The following is a 23,328-nucleotide window of genomic DNA, read 5'->3' as shown; positions in this document are numbered from 1 at the left end:
GATGGACACTGACTGAAACACGGGGTCACTAAGGGACAAGGGGAGTGAGACCCTTGTCAGGTCCACTCGGGCCGAGTAGGCCAAGCAAGGAGACTGTGTCTTATTGGACGACTTGCGGCAAGGAGTGCCACTGGCTGCTATTGATTTCTGTGACTCTTGCTGATGAGGAGAGAAGAGAGAGAAAGGGCAACAGGGGGATGTCACTGTAGTGGTGAGAGGACAGAGGACACAGAAGGTCAGAGAAAAAGGAGGGAAGGGACTGACTGGAGAGACTTGGGGTAAGGATGGATGGGGAGTGAGGAGAGAAGAAGCCCATGTTACAGGAGTTGGGTTGCAACCACTCTGGGTTATTATTGCCTTTGGTCGTAGTAAGCTGGTGTAGCAGAGGAACAGATCCGGGAAGAGAGTGTTTGGGGGAAACGGATAGACCTGGATTGCGCATGACAAGGTTTGAAACCAGCCTAACCCAGGAGACACCTTAAAATAGGCCCCACCTCTTGACCTGTCCCCCTACCATTTCCAGGGCAAATTGTCCCAGGAGCCATCATGTCCTGAGACTACCGAGCCATCTGAGGTAGGACAGACCTGCCTCCCCACATCCTGGGAAGGACCATCCCCATCTCTGCCCCTTGAAGAGGCCCCTGGTCACCCCTGTGAATCCCAAAGGTTCACCAGCGACAGTGCCTTTGGGAAGACTGCCCTCTCTGTGCCATTGAAAGGAGAGCAAAGGCTCAGTCTCAGCTGTGCAGGGTCCCCACTCTCCATGCTCTGAGCTCTGAGCTCTCCTTGTCCACTGTCAGACCTCTGTGCCGAGGCTCACCGTGGAGCTGACTTTCAGAAGAAGAAAGAGGAATACGTGGAGTCCTCAGAGCAGTGGTTCTCAACCTGTGGGTCGCAACCCCTTTGGGGTTTGAATGACCCTTCCACAGGGGTTGCCTAAGACCATCAGAAAACACATATATAATTACATATTGTTTTTGTGATTAATCACTATGATTTAATTATGTTCAATTTGTAACAATGAAAATACATCCTGTATATCAGATGTTTACATGATGATTCATAACAGTAGCAAAACTACAGTTATGAAGCAGCAACGAAAATAATTTTATGGTTGGGAGTCACCTCAACATGAGGAACTGTATTAAAGCGTCGTGGCATTAGGAAGGTTGAGAACCGCTGCCATAGAGGGTTGGTGAACAGGGAACCCACAGGAGAGAGGACTCAGCCTTGGATGGGACCCCACAACCAAGATGAGACCTTTGAAGGCATCTGAGGTTGTAGAAGAGTTGGGGGCCACAGGGTCCGAGCTCCCGTGGGTGCCTGCAGCTACATGTTGGGGGTCAGAACACCTCTGTGGTCACCACCAAGGCCCGAGAGGATGAAAAGGGGTGGCCTTCAGCCCAGGACAGTCATTCTTGACTACAAGGAAGTGACATATGGCAGAGGGTGGAAACACCACCAAGGAGGAAACTTACCAGAGGCTCTGCTGTACAGAGACGTGTGGCCCTCAGAGGAGCAGCCATGTGCTCTGAGAAGGGGCAGCAGCCTCACTGAGGCCACGGGCCCTGTCCTGTCATTGGGGTTGAGAGCAGAAGCCCAGGGCGCCAAGATCCCCTGGTCTGCAGCAGCCTGTGCAGCTCCTGACCCTAAGCTTCCTGCACCCTGACCATCCAGCATCGGACTCAAATCTGGGCTGAACACGATAGCAGAGAGGTCCAGAAAAGCAGAAGTGGGCACAGGGCAATCGAACCTCAGCGAGGAGGCTTGACTGTTTCCGCACGTAGAGCCTGGCGCTGCTCTAGGCTGTGTCTGTGCGGAGACATGAACCCGAGGAGTGGGGCCATGTGGCTGCCTTTTCAGCTCTGCTCCTTCTCCAGGTCCCAGGTAAGCGGGGCTGGGCTGCATGGGAGCTGGGCCCTGAGTGGGAATGAGGAAAGATAGGGATGGGGAGTGGGTAGAGGGTGAGGAGAAGCCCAGCAAGAGGGAGGAAGGACATGGGGGAGTGGGTAGAGGTTGAGCAGCAGCCCAGCAGAAGGGAGGGAGGACATGGGAGAGAGCAAGGGAGGCAGAGAAGCTTCTGGGAACGGCAGGCACCTTCCTCAGCAGCAACCACAAGGATTCAGTGCACAAAGCAAGTGAGTTTCAATCACTGCGCCCACAGAGCTGCACTGGGGAGACGGGGCCTGTGCTCACCACCTGATTGTCATAACCAGGGAAGTGGGCCCTGGCTGAGGGCTCAGTGGTTAGAGCATCGGCCTGATGTAGATTCAATTCTGGGTCAAAGGCATGTACCTGGGCTCATGCAGAAGCCAACCAATCAATGTGTCTTTCTTACATCAATGTTTCTCTCTTCCTCTGCCTTCCTACCTCCCTTCCACTCTCTCTAAAAAGCAATGGAACAATATCCTTAAGTGCTTAAAAAAAATCAGAGATGTGGTCTTGGTGCATCACACACACTTACACACACACTCGTACCCATGTTCACACACACACATACACACACATACCCATGTTCACACACACACACACGTGCAAATTCTGTTTTTCCCATTGTGGCCCTTCTTGTCTCCATGGACACCCTCTCCCTGTGTCACCACTGAGAGGAGGGAGCTATCACCCCTAACCCCCTCCCCTGGTCTGAGGAAAAGCATGGCCTCCACACCTTGAGGGCTCTTGAGGGACCTGCATCCCAGGGCGCCCCTGCCCCTGGCCCATCTGGTAAGAACCCGGGACGGGCTGTGTCTTCCAGGTTGTTTGTCTCTGAGCTGCCCCAGGCGCGTGACGGGCACCGTGGGGGGATCGCTGAGCGTGCAGTGTCGGTACGAGAAGAAGTACACAGACCATAACAAATACTGGTGCAAAGGCCCATGGTTGCCATCGCTGACGAAGAAGACTGTGGAGACCACAGAGTCAGAGAGAGAAGTGAGGAGCGGCCGTGTGTCCATCAGGGACCATCCAGCAACCCTCACCTTCACAGTGACCTTGGAGAGCCTCACAGAGGGCGATGAAGGCACATACTGGTGTGGGATGGATAGACCATGGACAGAAGAACCTTTTGTCCCCACCTTCCCAGTTGTGGTGTCTGTGTCCCCAGGTGAGTCGCACACACCCTCCCCTCACCCCAGCTCCAGGCTGCCTGACCTGTACCTGGTCACCCACTGGTCAGGACAGACATGGAATTGAAGAGCTGGGTGAAGTGGGGGTCAGTGATTAGGACACAGCGTGTGTGGGTGTTATCTCGGCACAGGTGTCACACACACACACACAGACACACACACACACACACACCCCTTCGGAGCCCAGGCCCTGACGCAGTATCAGGCCTGGATGGCTCCTGAGACATCACCCTCACAGCCGTGGTCCTGGGGGCCTGCAGCTGCCATGAGACGGGACCAGAGGAGCCCCGGTTCCCTGTGTGGGGCCCCTGTGATGTTTGGGGGCCTCCCTTCCCTTCAGGCTGACCCTGTCCCTCCCCGTTTTTCTCTGATGCCTTGTAGCCACAGGAGGGAACCCAGAGGAGCCCCTGAAAATACCTCCCTCAGGAAGGAGAGGAAAGGTAATCACGTGGTGCTCAGGTGCTATGGCCCCAGCTTCTCCCCTGCTCTCCACACAATTCTCTCCACCAGGTCGCTGTGCTTGTTATCCAGTGAACATCACCTTCCTGCTGACGGTGGCTCTGGCTCCTCACTTCCTCCTTGTAGATCTCAGTTTCTCACTCTCATGTGGAAGGTGCCCTCACTGGCCTTTGTGTCTTCCTATTTAAGAGGCAGAAACTGGAAACCCCAGAACCTCTGGCCGGGGGAGGGGGAGGGGTTTGTCCCGGTGCCTTTGGGACAGGCCACGTGCTATGGGGTCCACCTGGTGTGGGTCTCTCTAGATCAGGGGTGGGGAACGTCCGGCACGAGGGCCATATAAGGCCCAGGAAATCATTGGGTCTGGCCCTGCCCATGCATTAGGGGTGAGTGAATGAAATGCCTGGCCAAACAGAACAGGCTAATGTTTAAGTTGATGATCTTGTGTGGCCCTGGACTGATGTTATAAATCTCCAATGGCCCTTGGCAGGAAACAGGTCCCCCACCCCCTGCTCTAGATCTTTCTTTCTGCTCATTTCTTCCCCCAGAGAGGACTGCCCAGTGGGCCAAAGACCTGACTGACAGTGTGGGGGCTGGTAGCTCAGACACAGCTGGAAGCTCGAGATCAGGAGACCGGCATGTGGGCGAGGCCCTCCTCTGGGTGCAGACTTTTGTTGTATCCTCCTGGTTGAGGGGCCTCCCTCATCTGGGCACTAATGGCTGAGGGCTCCACCCTCATGCCCTGACCACCTCCAAATGCCTGGCCTCCTAACACCACCCACTGGGCCTGGGGCTTTCAACAAAGGAATTTTGGAGACACGAGCATTCCGACCACGGCGTGTCTAAGGGACTGCAGGATCCCGCCATCCACTGCAGACTCTGAGGCAAGTCAATTTTCTCGTCTCACTGGTCTCACTGGATCCATCAGCCACGACCAAGGTCCCTGGCCACCTATCACTCTAGTCAAGGTTACAGAATAAGTGTCACTCCACCCTGCTGGCGGGACAAGAGGGGGAAGGGTGTGGCTGTGGTGAGAGTGTGGCCAAGTGCTCTTCCCACAGTCAAATCCTCTGCTGAGCAGGATGACTCTGTATCCGGACATGCTCACTGGGCCACAGAGTTCCTGGAGAGGGGCCCAGGAAGGGGGCCCAGGTCCGGCCTGCCTGTGGCCATGGAGGGGATGGCCTGAGTGACCTGGACCTTGTGTCAGAGCCACACAGCTGACAGAGTGGAAGACCCAGGGCCTGACTTGTGCTTCTCCCTCAGCCCCCACCCTGAAGATCGTCACAAGCACCCTGGGCCCTCCAAGCACGCTGGGCCCTCCCTCCTCCATGCCAGTGACCACTGGGCCCAGCATGACCAGCCAGGAGACACCTGATGCCAACCAACACCCTCGGTAAGGGGTGCACATCCCAGGACTTTGACACCTGGTGGATTCTCCTTTGGATGGGGGAGGGGTCAGGGGGGCAGGCGTGGTGACAATGTGGCTCACTACGCATCACCGTCACTGTCTCCTCCACAGGTCCCTGCTCAGCAGTGTCCACTTCCTGCTCCTCATATTCCTGAAGGTGCCCCTGTTCCTGAGCATGCTCAGTGCTGTCCTCTGGGTGAACAGGCCTCAGCGGGCAACTTGTGAGGAAACACAGTTTGGTGAAGACAACCTGCCACTGTCCCCGCCCATCCATGTCCTGTCCAGAGACACAGCAACTCGGGCTACAGAAGACAGAACCTCCACCCTGAACCTTACATCCCTTTTCAACTTATCGCCAGAGACTTAAAAAAACATTTTAATGACTATATCACCTCCACAAACGTGTGTATATGAACCATTGAAGGACTACAAATAAACATCTGTGTACCCGCCATTCAGCCTAAGAAATCAAACATCATGGAGACATTTAACGCCTCCACCTACTTCTTCCTGACCCCAAGTCCTGCCAGTGTCAACCACTCTCTCCATTAGTTTGTGCCAATCATTTCTATCACCAACCTCATGGGTAAGAAGGAAGAGCATGCTTGTGGCAGTTCTTAAAAACACCAATTGATGGCACCAGAGGCAATCTGCAGAGCTTCACTATGGACCTCTTCATGGACTTAGAAATAATTCTCCAACAGGATTCCTTCTCAGTTGCTGGATCCCTGCTGGCTGATCCCCAAATCCAGACCCATTGTATCCTGCTGGCCTTTCCCCCAGGCTGGGTCCACTCCCCGCCCCATCCTGCTCATCAGCCTGGGCTATGTGAGTAGGGACCCCCTTGTCTCCATGGGGGCCAACCAGATGTGGACTCAGGTACTCAGGGGGCCAGGGCTCAAGGTACAAGCAGGGGTCTGGAGCCCAGTGGGCAGCTCAGACTTGAGTAGACTGAACCTAGGGGAGGGGATGGAACCAGGTGTGAGACGAAGACACACCTGATTCCAGTCCAAGGCTTCAGATTTCTTGAGAAGCAACACCATGTGGATCTTCTGATTTCTCACTCCCTGGGAGAGGCAGAGAGACCCAGGGCCCTCAGTGAACACATTCAGCTAGTTTGGAACTTCAGGTGTTGACAACTGTCACCACTTCCTATTCTCTAGGAACAAGGGAACTTGTTTCTAAAGGACTAACTATGACCAGTGCCAGGAAGCGTCTAAGGAAGGGCAGCTGTGGGGATGAATATCAAGGAGACAGAGGTGCAGGGGCGAAGAGAGATGGGTAAGGAGTAGGGAGGGGTAACATGGGCCATCTTGGTGTCCTGGGAGAGGCTACAGTTTGGCCCTGGTCTGGCATCCCATGAACAGCCTCAAAATTAGTCTTTAACATGATCTCTACATTGAATTATCTATACCACCACAGGCTGTGTTAGTAGATGTGTTTATGCTATCCTATCTAATAATAGACAAACATGGTAATGGTAAATGACCTTACCTTCGCTACACCTCCCATTGGCTAATCAGCATGATATGCAAATTAACCGCCAACAAAGATGGTGGTTAATTTGCATATGTAGGCTCCAAGCCACGAGCTAAGTCTGATGGCTCCCAGCTGCGAAGCCTAAGGGAAACCCTGTGTGTTTAATGTCTCCCGTCAGGCCCCAGCAGCCCCAAGCCCCGCCACCTCGGTGCTGGGGCTGCTGGGGTCCAGACTGGAGACACAAACACGCAGGGGAGCCCGGCACCCAGCAGCCCCAAACCACTCCAGCGGGCCTATTGCAGACCAGGCTGGGAGCCGCGGGGCCGAGCCGCAATGCACAACCCACCCACTTCTGCGGGCCGATTGTGGCAGTGTGGCCCGGACGGCTGGGCCAGGCTGCGGGGGGGCGAGGAGGAAGGCATGACCCACCCACTCCCCGCAGGCCGATGCAGCCTCGCCTCTCTGCCGCCGTCTCAGCAGCTGCAGTGTTCGGATCCAGGCCCCCAGGTCGCCCTGGGCTCTGCTCAAGGAGGGGCTGGGGACCTGGGGTTTACTAAACTTTACTGGAGCTGCTCCCCACACCCCAGCCCCTGCCCCAGAACCACAGTGCCCACAGAAGGCGCCTGGGCAGCGTCCTGACAGGTGGGCGGCGGGAGAACCGAGTAGAACGGGGTTGCAGGGAGCCACGGAAGGGCGGGGCACGGGAGCCGGGGGTCTGAGGAGAGAGCCTGAAGGTAGAGGAACCTTCGGCAAATCAGCCCCTAGGAGCCGCGGCTATGGGTCTGCAGGCGTGTGGACAGGCCTCCGCCTGATGGGCGATCCTGGGCAAGCGCCACAGTTTCAGGGAAGTGGCTGGCCAGGAGGCAGGCGGCCCAAGGGGCGCACAGCGGTGCCACGGTGGGGCGCACAGGAGGGGGCTCAGGCCTGGGCAGGGTGCTGGCGGGCGGGGATCTGCCTCGCCCATGGAGAGCGAGGTTCTGCAGTGGCCCCAATAGGCAGGAAACAAGAGGCGATGACTGCAGGCGTGGAAGGAAGCCCGGGCGGAGGGGCGCAGACTCGCAGCCCTGAGGCGGGGGTGGAGGGGCGGCACCACCTCAGTGGAGGAGCACCCCACTGCTGGGTACCCCAATGCGGCGGTTTGGTGAAGCTCCCAGAGCTGACCGGGCCTCGCCACAGCCTGCACACGTGAGAGGCCAGGACTCCTGCTCCTGCCTTGGCCCAAAAACAAGCCTGCGCCCGCCCCGCCCCCAGTTCTCGCCCCGCCCCATGGGGGTGCACACCTGCACAGTGAGTGCAAGCCTACCACCTGCTCCCCAGAAGGGGGGGCAGTAAAGAATGGGGGTGGGGCGGGGGAGAGGAAAGAATGTGGAGCATCCATGATGAAGAGGTGCTGGAGAATGAGGCTTGGAAGCCTCACGGGGAGGTTTGTTCTGTTTGCCCTGCGGCTGTCCCTTAGGAAAGGTGGAGAGCATGGCTGTGAGGGCTCCCTGTGCAAGGAGTCCAGTTCCATAGCCAACTGGAATTGGCCTCAGTTTCCTGGTCTGTAAAATGGATTAAGCGTGTCCCAGTGCCTTCACTGAGCTTTGAGGGCCAATTGAGATACTATATAAAGAAAATGAGGGGATGCCAAAACTGGTTTGGCTCAGTGGATAGAGCGTTGGCCTGTGGACTGAAGGGTCCCAGGTTCGATTCTGGTCAAGGGCATGTACCTGGGTTGCGGGCACATCCCCACGGGGAGATGTGCAGGAGGCAGCTGATCGTTGTTTCTCTCTCATCGATGTTTCTAACTCTCTATCTCTCTCCCTTCCTCTCTGTAAAAAATCAATAAAATATATTAAAAAAAAAAAGAAAGAAAATGAGGGAAGACATGAGAAAGAAAAGGAAGGGCGGGCAACACAAAAGAAAGATTGGAAGGAACCTGTAAACCTATTGTCACTTAAATAGGGAATAGCGTCAACAGTGTTGTAATGACGGTATGAAGCCAGGTGGGTACTGGAAATATCAGGGAACACTTTGTAAAGTATATGATTGCCTAACCACATTCTGTAACTAATATAAAACCTGAAACTAATACAAAATAATATTGAATGTAAATAAATGAAAATAGAAGTGAAATTTTTCTAAATTTCAAAGTTTAAATAAAGGCTGTAAAGGAAGGAAGGGGGAGAATAAAAATAATGTTTTTCATTTTACCACTTTATTGTTTTTTCAGTAGATGATAAGACAGTTGTCTATATGGTGCTTTTATGCTTTTCTAAGTCATTATCTCATTTGATGTTCAGGGCAACTTAAAGACAAGATAATTATTCCCTCCACTATGCAAAGAAAGGAAAACTTGGTGCCTGGCCCCAATGATTCAATCATCAAGCCCTTATTGTAAAGCAGGGTTAGTGAAATTTTCTGTGAAGGGTCATATCTATACTAATAAAAGCCTTGGGGGTGATCTGGCCAGCAGGGGAGGGCAGTTGGGGATGATCAGGCTGGCAGGGGTGTAGTTAGGCATCAATCAGGCCAACAGGGGAGCTGTTGGGGGGCGATCAGGCTGGCAGGATGAAGCAATTAGGGGCAATCAGGCAGGCACGCAGGCGAGCGGTTAGGAGACAGTGGTCCAGGATTGTGCGAGGGATCGCCAATTGCCGGTTTAGGCCTGATTCCGGCAGTCGGACATCCTGGGATCAGGCCTTCCGGACCTCCAGGGACATCCTGGGATCAGACCTAAACCAGCAGTCGACATCTTCCAAAGGGTCCAAGATTGGAGAGGGTACAGGCTGGGCTGAGGGACACACCCCTCCCATGCACGAATTTTGTGCACTGGGCCACCAGTAAATTCATATGTGTGTTTTATTCCTACTAAGCCACCAGAATGTTAACATTTTAATGTAATACTCATCTTCTCATTGTCTGATTGATTATTCTTTCTGGTCATTTGTGTATCAAAAGTTGATTTGTGAATTTGACACATTAAAAATATGCCACCTATTTGGTGATCCTATGTTAACATCTTTTTTTTTTTTCTCAAGATGCTGAGAGCGTCAAAAATAAAAGTGAACTATGTGTGAGGTGTCAGGTGGGGACTAGACTTATTGGGGTGATCACTTGTAAGGTAGATAAGTGTCAGGGCGCCATGTTGTTCACGTGAAACTGAGGCCTGGAGAGGGATGGACACTCTGACTAAAACTTGGGGTCACTAAGGGGCAAGGGGAGTGACACCCTTGTCAGGTCCACTCGGGTCGAGTAGGCCAAGCAAGGAGAGTGTGTCTTATTGGACAACGTGCGGCAAGGAGTGCCACTGACGGCTATTGATTTCTGTGACTCTTGCTGATGAGGAGAGAAGAGAGAGAAAGGGCAACAGGGGGATGTCACTGTCGTGGTGAGAGGACAGAGGACACAGAAGGTCAGAGAAAAAGGAGGGGAAGGGCCAGATTGGAGAGACTTGGAGTAAGGATGGATGGGGAGTGAGGAGAGAAGAAGCCCATGTTATAGGAGTTGGGTTGCAACCACTCTGGGTTATTATTGCCTTTGGTTGTGGTAAGCTGGTGTAGAAGAGGAACAGGTCTGGGAAGAGAGTGTTTGGGGGAGACGGATAGACCTGGATTGCCCATGACAAGGTTGAGAAACAAGTGTAACTCAGGAGACACCTTAAAATAGGCCCCACCACTTGACCTGCCCCCCTACCATTTCCAGGCAAATTGTCCCGGGAGCCATCAGGTCCTGAGACTACCGAGCCTGTCTGAGGTAGGACAGACCTGCCTCCCTACCTCCTGGAAGGACCATCCCCATCTCTGCCCCTTGAAGAGGCCCCTGGTCACCCCTGTGAACCCCAAAGGTTCACCAGCGGCAGTGCCTTTGGGAAGACCGCCCTCTCTGAGCCATTGGAAGGAGAGGAAAGGCTCAGTCTCAGCTGCGCAGGGTCCCCCACTCTCCATCCTCTGAGCTCTGAGCTCTCCTTGTCCACTGTCAGACCTCTGTGCTGAGTCTCACCGTGGAGCTGACTTTCAGAGGAAGAAAGAGGAAAACGTGGAGTCCTCACAGGGTTGGTGAACAGGAAACCCACAGGACAGAGGACTCAGCCTTGGGTGGGACCGACAACCAAAATGAGACCTTTGAAGGCATCTAAAGTCATAGAAGAGTTGGGGGCCCACAGGGTCAGAGCTCCCGTGGGTGCCTGCAGCTACATGTTGGGGGTCAGAACACCTCTGTGGTCACCACCAAGGCCCGAGAGGATGAAACGGTGTGGCCTTCAGCCCAGGACTATCATTCTTGACCACAAGGAAGTGACATATGGCAGAGGGTGGAGACACCACCAAGGAGGAAACGTCCCAGCGGCTCTGCTGTGCAGAGACGTGTGGTCGTCAGAGGAGCAGCCATGTGCTCTGAGAAGGGGCAGCAGCCTCTCTGAGGCCACGGTTCCTGTCCTGTCATTGGGGTTGAGAGCAGAAGCCCAGGAAGCCGAGAGCCAGGGGTTTGCAGCAGCCTGTGCAGCTCCTGACCCTAAGCTTCCTGCACCCTGACCATCCAGCATCGGACTCAAAACTGGGCTGGACATGGTAGCTGAGAGGCCCAGAAAAGCGGAAGTGGGCACAGGGCAATCGAACCTCAGCGAGGAGGCTTGACCGTGTCCAGCCATAGGACCTGGCGCTGCTGCAGGCTGTGTCTGTGCGAAGACATGACCCCGAGCAGTGGGGCCACGTGGCTGCTTTCAGCTCTGCTCCTTCTCCAGGTCCCAGGTGAGGGGGGCTGGGCTGTGGGGAACTGGGCCCCTAACGGGAATGAGGAAAGACTGGGAGGGGGGTGGGTAGAGGGTGAGGAGCAGCCCAGCCGGAGGGAGGAGGACATGGGGGAGAGCACGGGGAGGCAGAGAAGCTTCCAGGAGCGGCCAGCACCTGCCTCAGCAGCAACCACAAGGATTCAGTGCACAAAGCAGGTGAGTCTCAACCACTGCGCCCACAGAACTGCACTGGGGAGACGGGGCCTGTGCTCAGTACCTTATTGTCATAACCAGGGATGTGGGCCCTGGTTGAGGGTTTAGTGGTTAGAGCGTTGGTCCGACCCAAGTTCGATTCTGGGTCAAAGGCACGTACCTGGGCTCATGCAATCAATGTTTCTCTCTTTTTCTCTGCCTCCATACCTCCCTTCAAAAGCAATGGAAAAATATCCTTAAGTGATTAAAAAAATCAGAGATGAGGTCTTGATGCATCACACAACTTATACAAACACACACACAAATACATGTGCACACCCTCCTTTATTCCCATCGTGGCCTTTCTTGTCTCCATGCACACCCTCTCCCGTGTCACCACTGGGAGGAGGGAGCTATCGCCCCTGGTCCCCTCGCCTGGTCTGATGAAAGGCATGGCCTCCAGACCCTGGGGGCTCTTGAGGGGACCTGTACCCCAGGGTGCCCCTGCCCCTGGCCCATCTGGTAAGAACCCGGGACTGGACTGTGTCTTCCAGGCTGTTTGTCTCTGAGCGGCCCCAGGCATGTGACGGGCACCGTGGGGGGATCGCTGAGCGTGCAGTGTCGGTATGAGAAGAAGTTCAGAGACCATAACAAATACTGGTGCAAAGGCCCATGTTTGCCATCACTGAAGATGAAGATTGTGGAGACCACAGAGTCAGAGAGAGAAGTGAGGAGCGGCCGAGTGTCCATCAGGGACCATCCAGCAAACCTCACCTTCACAGTGACCTTGGAGAGACTCACAGAGGGCGATGAAGGCAAATACATGTGTGGGATTGATACACCATGGACAGAAAGACTGATAGACCTCATCTTCCCGGTTGAGGTGTCTGTGTCCCCAGGTGAGTCACACACCCTCCCCTCACCCCAGCTCCAGGCTGCCTGATCTACCTGGTCACCCACTGGTCAGGACAGACATGGAATTGAAGAGCTGGGTGAAGTAGGGGGTCAGTGATCAGTACACAGCGTGTGTGGGTGTTGTGTTGTCTGGGCACACGTGTGACACACAGACACACACACACACACACACACACACACACACACACACACACAGAGTCTGTTCCAGATCCCTTTGGGGCCCAGGCCCTGACGCAGTCTCAGGCCAGGATGGCTCCTGAGGCATCACCCTCACAGCCGTGGTCCTGGGGGCCTGCAGCTGCCATGAGACGGGCCCAGAGGAGCCCCAGGTCCCTGTGTGGGGCCCCTGTGATGTTTGGGGGCCACCCTTCTCTTCAGGCTGACCCTGTCCCTTCTGTTTTTCTCTGATGCCTTGTAGCCACAGGGGGGAACCCAGAGGAGCCCCTTAAAATACCTCCCTCAGGAAGGAGGGGAAAGGTGATCACGTGGTGCTCAGGTGCTATGGCCCCAGCTCCCTGCCTGCTCTCCGCACAATTCTCTCCACTGGTCGCTGTGCTTGTTGCCTGAGAGCTGAGTGAAGATCACCTTCCTGCTGACGGTGGCTCTGGCTCCTCACTTCCTCCTTGCAGTTCTCAGTTTCTCACTCTCACGGGGGAGGCTCCCTCACTGGCTTTTGTGTCTTCATATTTAAGAGGCAGAAACTGGAAACCCCAGAACCTCAGGTCGGGGGAGGGGGAGGGGTTTGTCCCCGTGCCTTTTTGTCAGGCCACGTGCTATGGGGTCCACCTGGTGTGTGTCTCTCCAGATCAGGGGTGGGGAACGTCCGGCCCGAGGACCGTATAAGGCCAAGGAAATCCTTCTGTCTGGCCCTGCCAAGGCATTAGGGGTGAGTGAATGAAATGCCTGGCCAAACAGAACAGGCTAATGTGTAAGTTGATGATTTTGTGTGGCCTGAGAATGATGTTATAAATCTCCAAATGGCCCTTGGCAGGGAACAGGTCCCCCACCCCCTGCTCTAGATCTTTCTTTCTGCTCATTTCTTCCCCCAGAGAGGACTGCCCAGTGGGCCAAAGGCCTGACTGACAGTGTGGGGGCTGGTAGCTCAGACACAGCTGGAAGCTCGAGATCAGGAGGCCGGCATGTGGGCGAGGCCCTCCTCTGAGTGTGGACTTTTGTTGTATCCTCCGGGGTGAGGGGTCTCCCTCATCTGGGCACTAATCCCATGGCTGAGAGCTCCACCCTCATGCCCTGACCACCTCTGAATGCCTGGCCTCCTAATACCACCCACTGGGCCTGGGGCTTTCAACAAAGGAATTTTGGAGACTCCAGCATTCAGACCAGGGTGTGTCTAAGGGACTGCGGGTTCCGCCATCCAGTACAGACCCTGAGGCACGTCTGTTTCCTGGGTCTCACTCCAAGCACTCCACACCTGAGGGCCCTGGCCACCCATCACTCTAGTCAAGGCTACAGAATAAGTGTCACCACGCCCCCTGCTGGCGGGACAAGAGGGGGAAGGGTGTGGCTGTGGTGAGGGTGTGGCCAAGTGCTCTTCCCACACAGTCAGATCCTCTGCTGAGCAGGATGACTCTGCATCTGGACATGCCCACCAGGCCTGGGAGTTCCTGGAGAGGGGCCCGGGGAGGGGGCCCAGGGAGGGGGCCCAGGTCTGGCCTACCTGTGGCCATGATGGCCTCAGTGACCTTGACCTTGTGTCAGAGCCACACAGCTGACAGAGTGGAAGACCCAGGGCCTGACATGTGCTTCTCCCTCAGCCCCCACCCTGAAGATTGTCACAAGCACCCTGGGTCCTCCAAGCACGCTGGGCCCTCCCTCCTCCATGCCAGTGACCACTGGGCCCAACATGACCAGCCATGAGACGACGCCTGATGCCAGCCAACACCCTCGGTAAGGGGCGCACATCCCAGAACTTTGACACCTGGTGGATTCTCCTCTGGAGGGGGGAGGGGTGGTTAGGATGAGGCTTACTGTGCATCACCGTCACCGTGTCCCTCACAGGTCCCTGCTCAGCAGTGTCCACTTCCTGCTCCTCATATTCCTGAAGGTGCCCCTGCTCCTGAGCATGCTCAGTGCTGTCCTCTGGGTGAACAGGCCTCAGCGGGCAACTTGTGAGGAAACACAGTTTGGCTAAGACAACCTGCCACTGTCCCCGCCCATCGATGTCCTATCCAGAGACACAGCTACTCGGGCTACAGAAGACAGAACCTCCACCCTGAACCTTACATCCCTTTTCAACTTAATGCCAGAGACTTAAAAAAACATTTTAATGACTATATCACTTCCACAAACGTGTGTATATGAACCGTTGAAGGACTACAAATAAACATCTGTGTACCCGCCATTCAGCCTAAGAAATCAAACATCATTGAGAATTTTAAAGCCCCCACCTACTTCTCCCTGACCTCAAGCCCCTCCTTTTCCTGCTTTCAGAGTCAACCTCTCTCTTCATTATTTTGTGCCAATCATTTCTATTACCCAACCTCACAGGTAAGAACTAAGAGCACACTTGTCGCAGTTCTTATGGCCACCACCAGACAGCGCCAGAAGCAATCTGCAGAGCTTCACTATGGACCTCTTCATGGACTCAGAAATAAATCTTCTCCAACAGAATTGCTTCTCAGTTGCTGGGTCCCTCCCGGCTGATCCCCAAATCCAGACCCATTATATCCTGTGGGCCTTTCCCCCAGGCTGGGTCCACTTTCCGCCTATCCTGCTCATCAGCCTGGGCTACGTGAGTATGGACCCCCTTGTCTCTGTTGGAGCCAACCAGATGTGGACTCAGGTATTCAGGGGGCCAGGGACCAGGGCTCAAGGTACAACCAGGGGTCTGGAGCCCAGTGGGCAGCTCAGACTGGAATAGACTGAACCTAGAGGTGGGGATGGAGCCAGGTGTGAGAGACGAAGATACTCCTAATCCTAGGCTTCAGATTTCTTGAGAAGCAACACCATGTGGATCTGCTGATTTCTCACTCCCTGGGAGAGGCAGAGAGACCAGGGCCTCAGTGAACACATTCAGTGAGCTTGGAACTTCAGGCACTGACAGCTGTCACCACTTCCTATTCAAGGGGTGGGCAACCCCTGGCACGCGTGCCAAACATGGCACACCAGTAACTTTTGCTGGCAGGCAAAACCCTCTCTTATAATCTTCCATTTACAATTGTGAATCTTTGTTCTCAGTGCTGAATTTTGTAAAGTCTCGTAATAGGAGTAGCCTGACGGATGAAAGTAGTAGCTCGTGCATATCTCTGAAGGTCACGAAATATAAACCTGATGTAACATCTCTGTCATCAGTGATGCAGCAGTAAAAGTCCCACTGATAATATCAAACAGAGTCATAAAGTTTTCTGTCGGACTATCAGTGCACATGTATACATTAAAAAAATAAATGTATTTTTCATCATCATATACTGTGTTTTTGTCACTCGAATGAATTTTATTATTTCTTTAAGGTTCTTCACATACGTACACCTTAAGAGATATCAAGTAGGCATAACATGTTCTCAAAAAATTAGGGTTGGCACCCAGAAGAATTTTGAGTCAGAGATTTAGCTGGTTTTGGCACGCGCTCACAAAAAGGTTGTCCAGTCCTGTCCTATTCCCTAGGAACAAGGGAACTTGTGTCTAAAGGACTAACTATGACAAGTGCCAGGATGTGTCTAAGGAAGAGCAGCTGTGGGGATGAGAACCAAGGAGAGAGAGGTGCAGGGGCGAAGAGAGATGGGTGGGAAGTGGGGAGGAGTGGCGGGGTCCATCTTGCAGTGTCCTGGGAGAGGCTACAGTTTGGCCCTGGCCTGGCATCCCATGAACAGCCTCAAAATTAGTCTTTAACATGATCTCTACATTGAATTATCTACACCACCACAGGCTATGTTGGTAGACATGTTTATGCTATGCGTTTATACACGTGTTTTATTCCTACTAAGCCACCAGAATGTTAACATTTTAATGCAATAGGCATCTTCTCATTGTCTGATTGATTATTCTTTGTGGTCATTTGTGTATCAAAAGTTGATTTGTGAACTGGACACATTTAAAACATGCCACCATTTTGGTAACCCTATTCTTACATCTTTTTTTTTCAAGATGCTGAGAGCTTCAAAAATAAAAGTGAACTATGTGTAAGGTGTCGGGTGGGGACTAGACTTATCAGGTGACCACTTTGTAAGGTAGATAAGTGTCTGGGCGCCATGTTGTGCACGTGAAACTGAGGCCTGGAGAGGGATGGACACTCTGCCTGAAACATGGGGTCACTAAGGGGCAAGGGGAGTGAGACCCTTGTCAGGTCCACTCGGGCCGAGTAGGCCAAGCAAGGAGAGTGTGTCTTATTGGACGACGTGCCGCAAGGAGTGCCACTGGCTGCTATTGATCTCTCTGACTCTTGCTGATGAGGAGAGAAGAGAGAGAAAGGGCAACAGGGGGATGTCACTGTAGTGGTGAGAGGACAGAGGACACAGAAGGTCAGAGAAAAAGGAGGGGAAGGGCCAGATTGGAGAGACTTGGAGTAAGGATGGATGGGGAGTGAGGAGAGAAGAAGCCCATGTTACAGGAGTTGGGTTGCAACCACTCTGGGTTATTATTGCCTTTGGTCGCGGTAAGCTGGTGTAGAAGAGGAACAGATCTGGGAAGAGAGTGTTTGGGGGAGACGGATAGACCTGGATTGCGCATGACAAGGTTTGAAACCGGCCCAACCCAGGTGACACCTTAAAATAGGCCCCACCTCTTCACCTGCCCCCCTACCATTTCCAGGGCAAATTGTCCCGGGAGCCATCATGTCCTGAGACTACCGAGCCTGTCTGAGGTAGGACAGACCTGCCTCCCCACCTCCTGGGAAGGAACATCCCCGTCTCTGCCCCTTGAATAGGCCCCTGGTCACCCCTGTGAATCCCAAAGGTTCACCAGCAACAGTGCCTTTGGGAAGACCACCCTCTCTGTGCCATTGGAAGGAGAGGAAAGGCTCAGTCTCAGCTGCACAGGGTCCCCCACTTTCCATCCTCTGAGCTCTGAGCTCCCCTTGTCCACTGTCAGACCTCTGTGCCGAGTCTCACCATGGAGCTGCCTTTCAGAGGAAGAAAGAAGAAAACATGGAGTCCTTAGAGCAGTGGTTCTCAACCATCTGGCCCTTTAAATACAGTTCCTCATGTTGTGACCCAACCATAAAATTATTTTCGTTGCTACTTCATAACTGTAATGTTACTACTGTTATGAATCATAATGTAAACATCTGATATGCAGGATGGTCTTAGGCGACCCCTGTGAAAGGGTCGTACGACGGCCAAAGTGGTCGCGACCCACAGGTTGAGACCTGCTGCCTTAGAGGGTTTGCGAACAGGGAACCCACAGGAGAGAGGACTCAGCCTTGGATGGGACCCCACAACCAAGATGGCACCTTTGAAGGCATCTGAGGTCGTAGAAGAGTTGGGGGCCACAGGGTCAGAGCTCCCGTGGGTGCCTGCAGCTACATGTTGGGGGTCAGAACACCTCTGTGGTCACCACCAAGGCGGAGAGGATGAAAAGGTGTGGCCTTCAGCCCAGGACTATGATTCTTGACTACAAGGAAGTGACATATGGCAGAGGGTGGGGACACCACCAAGGAGGAACCGTCCCAGCGGCTCTGCTGTGCGGAGACGTGTGGCCCTCAGAGGAGCAGCCATGTGCTCTGAGAAGGGGCAGCAGCCTCTCTGAGGCCACGGGCCCTGTCCTGTCATTGGGGTTGAGAGCAGAAGCCCAGGGCGCCGAGAGCCGGGGGTCTGCAGCAGCCTGTGCAGCTCCTGACCCTAAGCTTCCTGCACCCTGACCATCCAGCATCGGACTCAAATCTGGGCTGGACACGGAAGCAGAGAGGCCCAGAAAAGCGGAAGTGGGCACAGGGGAATCGAACCTCAGCGAGGAGGCTTGACCCTGTCCACCCATAGGACCTGGCGCTGCTGCAGGCTGTGTCTGTGCGGAGACATGACCCCGAGGAGTGGGGCCACGTGGCTGCTTTCAGCTCTGCTCCTTCTCCAGGTCCCAGGTGAGTGGGGCTGGGCTGCGTGGGGAGCTGGACCCCCAGTGGGAATGAGGAAAGACTGGGAGGGGGAGGGGGTAAAGGGGGAGGAGCAGCCCAGCAGGAGGGAGGAGGACATGGGGGAGAGCAAGGGGAGAAGCTTCTGGGAGCCGCCAACACCTGCCTCCGCAGCAATCACAAGGCTTCAGTGCACAAAGCAGGTGAGTCTCACCCACTGCGCCCGCAGAGCTGCTCTGGGGAGACGGGGCCTGTGCTCCTCACCTTATTGTCATAACCAGGGAGGTGGGCCCTGGCTGAGGGCTCAGTGGTTAGAGCCGAGGTTCTCAACCTGTGGGTCGCAACCCCTTTGGCGGTCGAATGACCCTTTCGCAGGGGTCACCTAAGACCATCCTGCATATCAGATATTTACATTACGATTCATAAGAGTAGCAACATTACAGTTATGAAGTAGCAACAAAAATAATTTTATGGTTGGGTCAGAACATGAGGAACTGTATTTAAAGGGCCAGAAGGTTGAGAACCACTGGGTTAGAGCGTCAGCCCGATGCAGGTTCGATTCTGGGTCAAAGGCATGTACCTGGGCTCATGGAATCAATGTTTCTCTCTTGCTCTGCCTCCATTCCTCCCTTCCACTCGCTCTAAAAAGCAATGGAAAAATATCCTTAAGTGATTAAAAAATAATCAGAGATGAGGTCTTGGTGCATCACACACACTTACACACACACACACACACACACACACACACCTGCACACACTCCCTTTTTCCCATCGTGGCCCTTCTTGTCTCCATGGACACCCTCTCCTTGTGTCACCACTGAGAGGAGGGAGCGATCACCCCTGGTCCCCTCGCCTGGTCTGATGAAAGGCATGGCCTCCACACCCTGAGGGCTATTGAGGGACCTGCGCCACAGGGTGCCCCTGCCCCTGGCCCATCTGGTAAGATCCTGCGACGGGCTGTGTCTTCCAGGCTGTTTGTCTCTGAGCGGCCCCAGGCGGGTGACAGGCACCATGGGGGGATCGCTGAGCGTGCAGTGTCGGTACGAGAAGGAGTTCAAGGAAAATAACAAATACTGGTGCAAAAGCCCATGTTTGGCATCGCTGAGGACGAAGATTGTGGAGACCACAAAGTCAGAGAGAGAAGTGAGGCGCGGCCGTGTGTCCATCAGGGACGATCCAGCAACCCTCACCTTGACAGTGACCTTGGAGAGCCTCACAGAGGGCGATGGAGGCACATACAGGTGTGGGATCCATAGACCATGGACAGAAGGACTGATAGACCTCACCTTCACGGTTGAGGTGTCTGTGTCCCCAGGTGAGTCACACACACACCCTCCCCTCGCCCCAGCTCCAGGCTGCCTGACCTGTACCTGGTCACCCGCTGGTCAGGACAGACATGGAATTGAAGAGCTGGGTGAAGTGGGGGTCAGTGATCAGGACACAGCGTGTGTGGGTGTTATCTGGGCACAGGTGTGCCCTGCACACACATACACACACACACACACAGAGTCTGTTCCAGACCCCTTCGGGGCCCAGGCCCTGACAGAGTCTCAGGCCAGGATGGCTCCTGAGGCATCACCCTCACAGCCGTGGTCCTGGGGGCCTGCAGCTGCCATGAGACGGGCCCAGAGGAGCCCCAGGTCCCTGTGTGGGGCCCCTGTGATGTTCTGGGGCCTCCCTTCCCTTCAGGCTGACCCCGTCCCTCCCCGTTTTTCTCTGATGCCTTGTAGCCACAGGGGGGAACCCAGAGGAGCCCCTGAAAATACCTCCCTCAGGAAGGAGGGGAAAGGTGATCATGGCCTCTCAGGTGCTATGGCCCCAGCTCCCTGCCTGCTCTCTGCACAATTCTCTCCACTGGTCGCTGCCCTTGTTGCCTGAGAGCCCAGTGAAGATCACCTTCCTGCTGACGGTGGCTCTGGCTCCTCACTTCCTCCTTGTAGTTCTCAGTTTCTCACTCTCACGTGGGAGATTCCCTCACTGGCCTTTGTGTCTTGCTATTTAAGAGAAACTGGAAATCCCAGAACCTCTGGCCGGGGAAGGGTGAGGGGCTTGTCCATGAGCCTTCCGGACAGGCCACGTTCTATGGGGTCCACCTGGTGTGGGTCTCTCTAGATCAGGGGTGGGGAACGTCCGGCCCGAGGGCCGTATAAGACCCAGGAAATCATTGGGTCTGGCCCTGCCAGTGCATTAGGGGTGAGTGAATGAAATGCCTGGCCAAACAGAACAGGCTAATGTTTAAGTTGATGATTTAGTGGGCCTTCGAATGATGTTATAAATCTCCAAATGGCCCTTGGCAGGAAAAGGTCACCACCCCTGCTCTAGATCTTTCTTTCTGCTCATTTCTTCCCCCAGAGAGGACTGCCCAGTGGGCCAAAGGTCTGACTGACAGTGTGGGGGCTGGTAGCTTAGACACAGCTGGAAGCCCGAGATCAGGAGGCCGGCAGGTGGGGGAGGCCCTCCTCTGGGTGCAGACTTTTGTTGTATCCTCAGGTGTGAGGGGCCTCCCTCATCTGGGCACTAATCCCATGGAGGAGGGCTCCACCCTCATGCCCTGACCACCTCCAAATGCCTGGCCTCCTAAAACCACCCACTGGGCCTGGGGCTTTCAACAAAGGAATTTTGGAGACTCCAGCATTCAGACCAGTGAGTGTCTAAAGGACTGCGGGTCCCGCCATACAGTACAGACCCTGAGGCACGTCTGTTTCCTGGGTCTCACTCTAAGCATTCCACGCCTGAGGGCCCTGGCCACCCATCACTCTAGTCAAGGCTACAGAATAAGTGTCACCCCGCCCCCTGCTGGCGGGACAAGGGGGAGAAGGGGTGGCTGTGTTGGGGGTGTGGCCGGAGCAGGTGCTCTTCCCACAGTCAGATCCTCTGCTGAGCAGGACGACTCTGCTTCCGAAGGTGCCCACCAGGCCACGGAGTTCCTGGAGAGGGGCCCGGGGAGGGGGCCCAGGTCTGGCCTGCCTGTGGCCATGGAGGGGATGGCCTCAGTGACCTTGACCTTGTGTCAGAGCCACACAGCTGACAGAGTGGAAGACCCGGGGCATGACTTGTGCTTCTTTCTCAGCCCCCACCCTGAAGACTGTCACAAGCACCCTGGATCCTCCAAGCACCCTGGGTCCTCCAAGCACCTTGGGATCTACAAGCACTCTTGGTCCTCCAAGCACCTTGGGATCTACAAGCACTCTTGGTCCTCCAAGCACCCTTGGTCCTCCAAGCACCCTTGGTCCTCCAAGCACCCTGGATCCTCCAAGCACCCTGGGTTCTCCAAGCACCCTGGATCCTCCAAGCACCCTGGGTTCTCCAAGCACCCTGGGTTCTCCAAGCACCCTGGGTCCTCCAAGCACCTTGGGATCTACAAGCACCCTTGGTCCTCCAAGCACCCTGGACCCTCCAAGCACCCTGGACCCTCCCTCCTCCCTGCCAGCGACCACCGGGCCCAGTGTGACCAGCCAGGAGACTCCTGATGCCAGCCAACACCCTCGGTAAGGGGCCCGCATCCCAGGACTTTGACACCTGGTGGATTCTCCTCTAGATGGGGGGGGGTGGGGGGTGGTGACGATGTGGCTCACTGTGCATCCCCACCACCGTGTCCCCCATAGGTCCCTGTTCAGCAGTGTGCACTTCCTGCTTCTGGTCTTCCTGAAGGTGCCCCTGCTCCTGAGCATGCTCGGTGCCGTCCTGTGGGTGAACTGGCCTCAGCGGAGCTCTGGGGGGAGGCAGAGTCAGCCCTGCTCTGAGAACCAGTGACACCTACTCTGTCGATGCCCCGCCCCAGAGCACAGCCTCGCTGTGGAAGGGAAGGACCTTCTGACCAATCAATCCAGTGTCATTGTCCAAGATTCTGTCGGAATATTCTGTGAACCTATTAGAGAGTTTTTTCTTTCAATGTATCAGATACACACAAAAGATACCTAATAAATGCATACTCATTAAGCCACTCGTGTGCCCACCTTGTAGCTTACATAACAAACACCATGAATACTACTGTAGCCCTAAGCATCTCATCGAGGGAACCAGCTCTGAGTTTACATTCATCATCTCCTTATTTTCTCTCTCTCTCTCTCTCTCTCTCTCTCTCTCTCTCTATATATATATATATACATATATATACTAGAGGCCTGGTGAATGAAATTTGTGCACTCGGGGGCGGGGTCCCTCAGCCCAGCCTGCACTCTCTTGCAGTCTGAAAGCCCTCAGGGGATGTCTGACTGATGGCTTAGGCCCGCTCCCCATGGGCCTAAGCCACCAGTTGGACATCCTTAGCACTGCCACAGAGGTAGGAGAGGCTCCTGCCACCACCGCTGTGCTTGCCATCTGTGAGCCCCGCTTCTGGCTGAGCGACGCTCCCCCTGTGGGAGCACACTCACCACCAGGGGGCAACTCCTGTGTTGAGCTGGTGGTCAGTGTGCATCATAGTGACCAGTGGTTCTGCCGTTCAGTCGATTTGCATATTAACCTTTTATTATATAAGAAGATATCCTATCTAATAAAGAGGAAATATGCTAATTGACCCTCACACCATTGCAAAGATGGCAGCGCCCACAGCCAATAAGGAGGGAATATGCTAATTGACTGCCACTCCCTCAACGATGATGGCATCCATAGCCACAAGATGGCGGCGCCCAGTCCCCTCAGCCCTGCAGGGGGCTAGTGAGGATGACCAAACAACTGAACAGCAGGCTGCGTGGGGTGACCAGGCTGGCAGGGGGGCCATGAGGGGCGACAAGGCTGGTGGGGGGGGGCAGTTGGGGGTGACCAGGCCAGCAGGGGGGGCAGTTAGGGGCAACCAGGCAGGCAGGCAGGTGAGCTATTAGGAGCCAGCGGTCCAGGATTGTGAGAGGGATGTCCCCTGAGGGGTTCCAGATTGGAGAGGGTGCAGGCTGGATTGAGGCGACCCCCCCCCCTGCACGAATTTTGTGCACAGGGCCTCTAGTTTAAATATATTTTTATTGATTTTAGAGAGGAAGGGAGAGCGAGAGAGAGAGATAGAAACATCAACGATGAGAGAGAATCATTGATTGGC

At 54.7% G+C, this 23,328-nt stretch overlaps 3 protein-coding genes across 3 annotated transcripts; all 3 read left to right on the top strand.

Moving 5' to 3' along the window:
• Nucleotides 1–1,824: 1,824 nt before the first annotated feature.
• LOC138995048 (CMRF35-like molecule 6) lies at nt 1,825–10,729 on the top strand. Its single transcript, XM_070395410.1, is given in 7 exon segments — nt 1,825–1,854; nt 1,857–1,887; nt 2,753–3,097; nt 4,842–4,971; nt 5,098–5,278; nt 5,770–5,865; nt 10,637–10,729. Coding segments are annotated over 7 exon segments (906 nt in total).
• Nucleotides 10,730–10,823: 94 nt separating this feature from the next.
• On the top strand, nt 10,824–15,701 carry LOC138994000 (CMRF35-like molecule 6). Its single transcript, XM_070393577.1, has 4 exons — nt 10,824–11,192; nt 11,920–12,264; nt 14,053–14,185; nt 14,297–15,701. Exons 1-4 carry the CDS (start codon nt 11,132–11,134, stop codon nt 14,427–14,429), a joined length of 672 nt encoding a protein of 223 aa, XP_070249678.1. The 5' UTR covers nt 10,824–11,131; the 3' UTR covers nt 14,430–15,701.
• A 2,229-nt stretch (nt 15,702–17,930) lies between these two features.
• On the top strand, nt 17,931–22,242 carry LOC138993993 (CMRF35-like molecule 6). The gene is made up of 4 exons (XM_070393564.1): nt 17,931–18,308; nt 19,270–19,614; nt 21,370–21,787; nt 21,905–22,242. Exons 1-4 carry the CDS (start codon nt 18,248–18,250, stop codon nt 22,050–22,052), a joined length of 972 nt encoding a protein of 323 aa, XP_070249665.1. The 5' UTR covers nt 17,931–18,247; the 3' UTR covers nt 22,053–22,242.
• The last annotated feature ends 1,086 nt before the right edge of the window (nt 22,243–23,328 follow it).

Source organism: Myotis yumanensis, unplaced genomic scaffold (genome assembly GCF_028538775.1).
Source record: "Myotis yumanensis isolate MYYU_CA2020_CCGP unplaced genomic scaffold, mMyoYum1.0.hap1 SCAF_16, whole genome shotgun sequence".
NCBI lineage: Eukaryota > Metazoa > Chordata > Mammalia > Chiroptera > Vespertilionidae > Myotis > Myotis yumanensis.
The sequence above is the reverse complement of the archived record's forward strand: the minus strand, read 5'-3'. Positions and strand labels throughout refer to the sequence as shown.

Coding starts and splice junctions, on each gene's coding strand:
- LOC138994000 (XM_070393577.1), top strand. CDS start 11,132: ATGACCCCGAGCAGTGGGGCCACGTGGCTGCTTTCAGCTCTGCTCCTT. Junction 11,193..11,919: donor GCTCCTTCTCCAGGTCCCAG/GTGAGGGGGGCT, acceptor TGTGTCTTCCAG/GCTGTTTGTCTCTGAGCGGC. Junction 14,186..14,296: donor GATGCCAGCCAACACCCTCG/GTAAGGGGCGCA, acceptor TGTCCCTCACAG/GTCCCTGCTCAGCAGTGTCC.
- LOC138993993 (XM_070393564.1), top strand. CDS start 18,248: ATGACCCCGAGGAGTGGGGCCACGTGGCTGCTTTCAGCTCTGCTCCTT. Junction 18,309..19,269: donor GCTCCTTCTCCAGGTCCCAG/GTGAGTGGGGCT, acceptor TGTGTCTTCCAG/GCTGTTTGTCTCTGAGCGGC. Junction 21,788..21,904: donor GATGCCAGCCAACACCCTCG/GTAAGGGGCCCG, acceptor TGTCCCCCATAG/GTCCCTGTTCAGCAGTGTGC.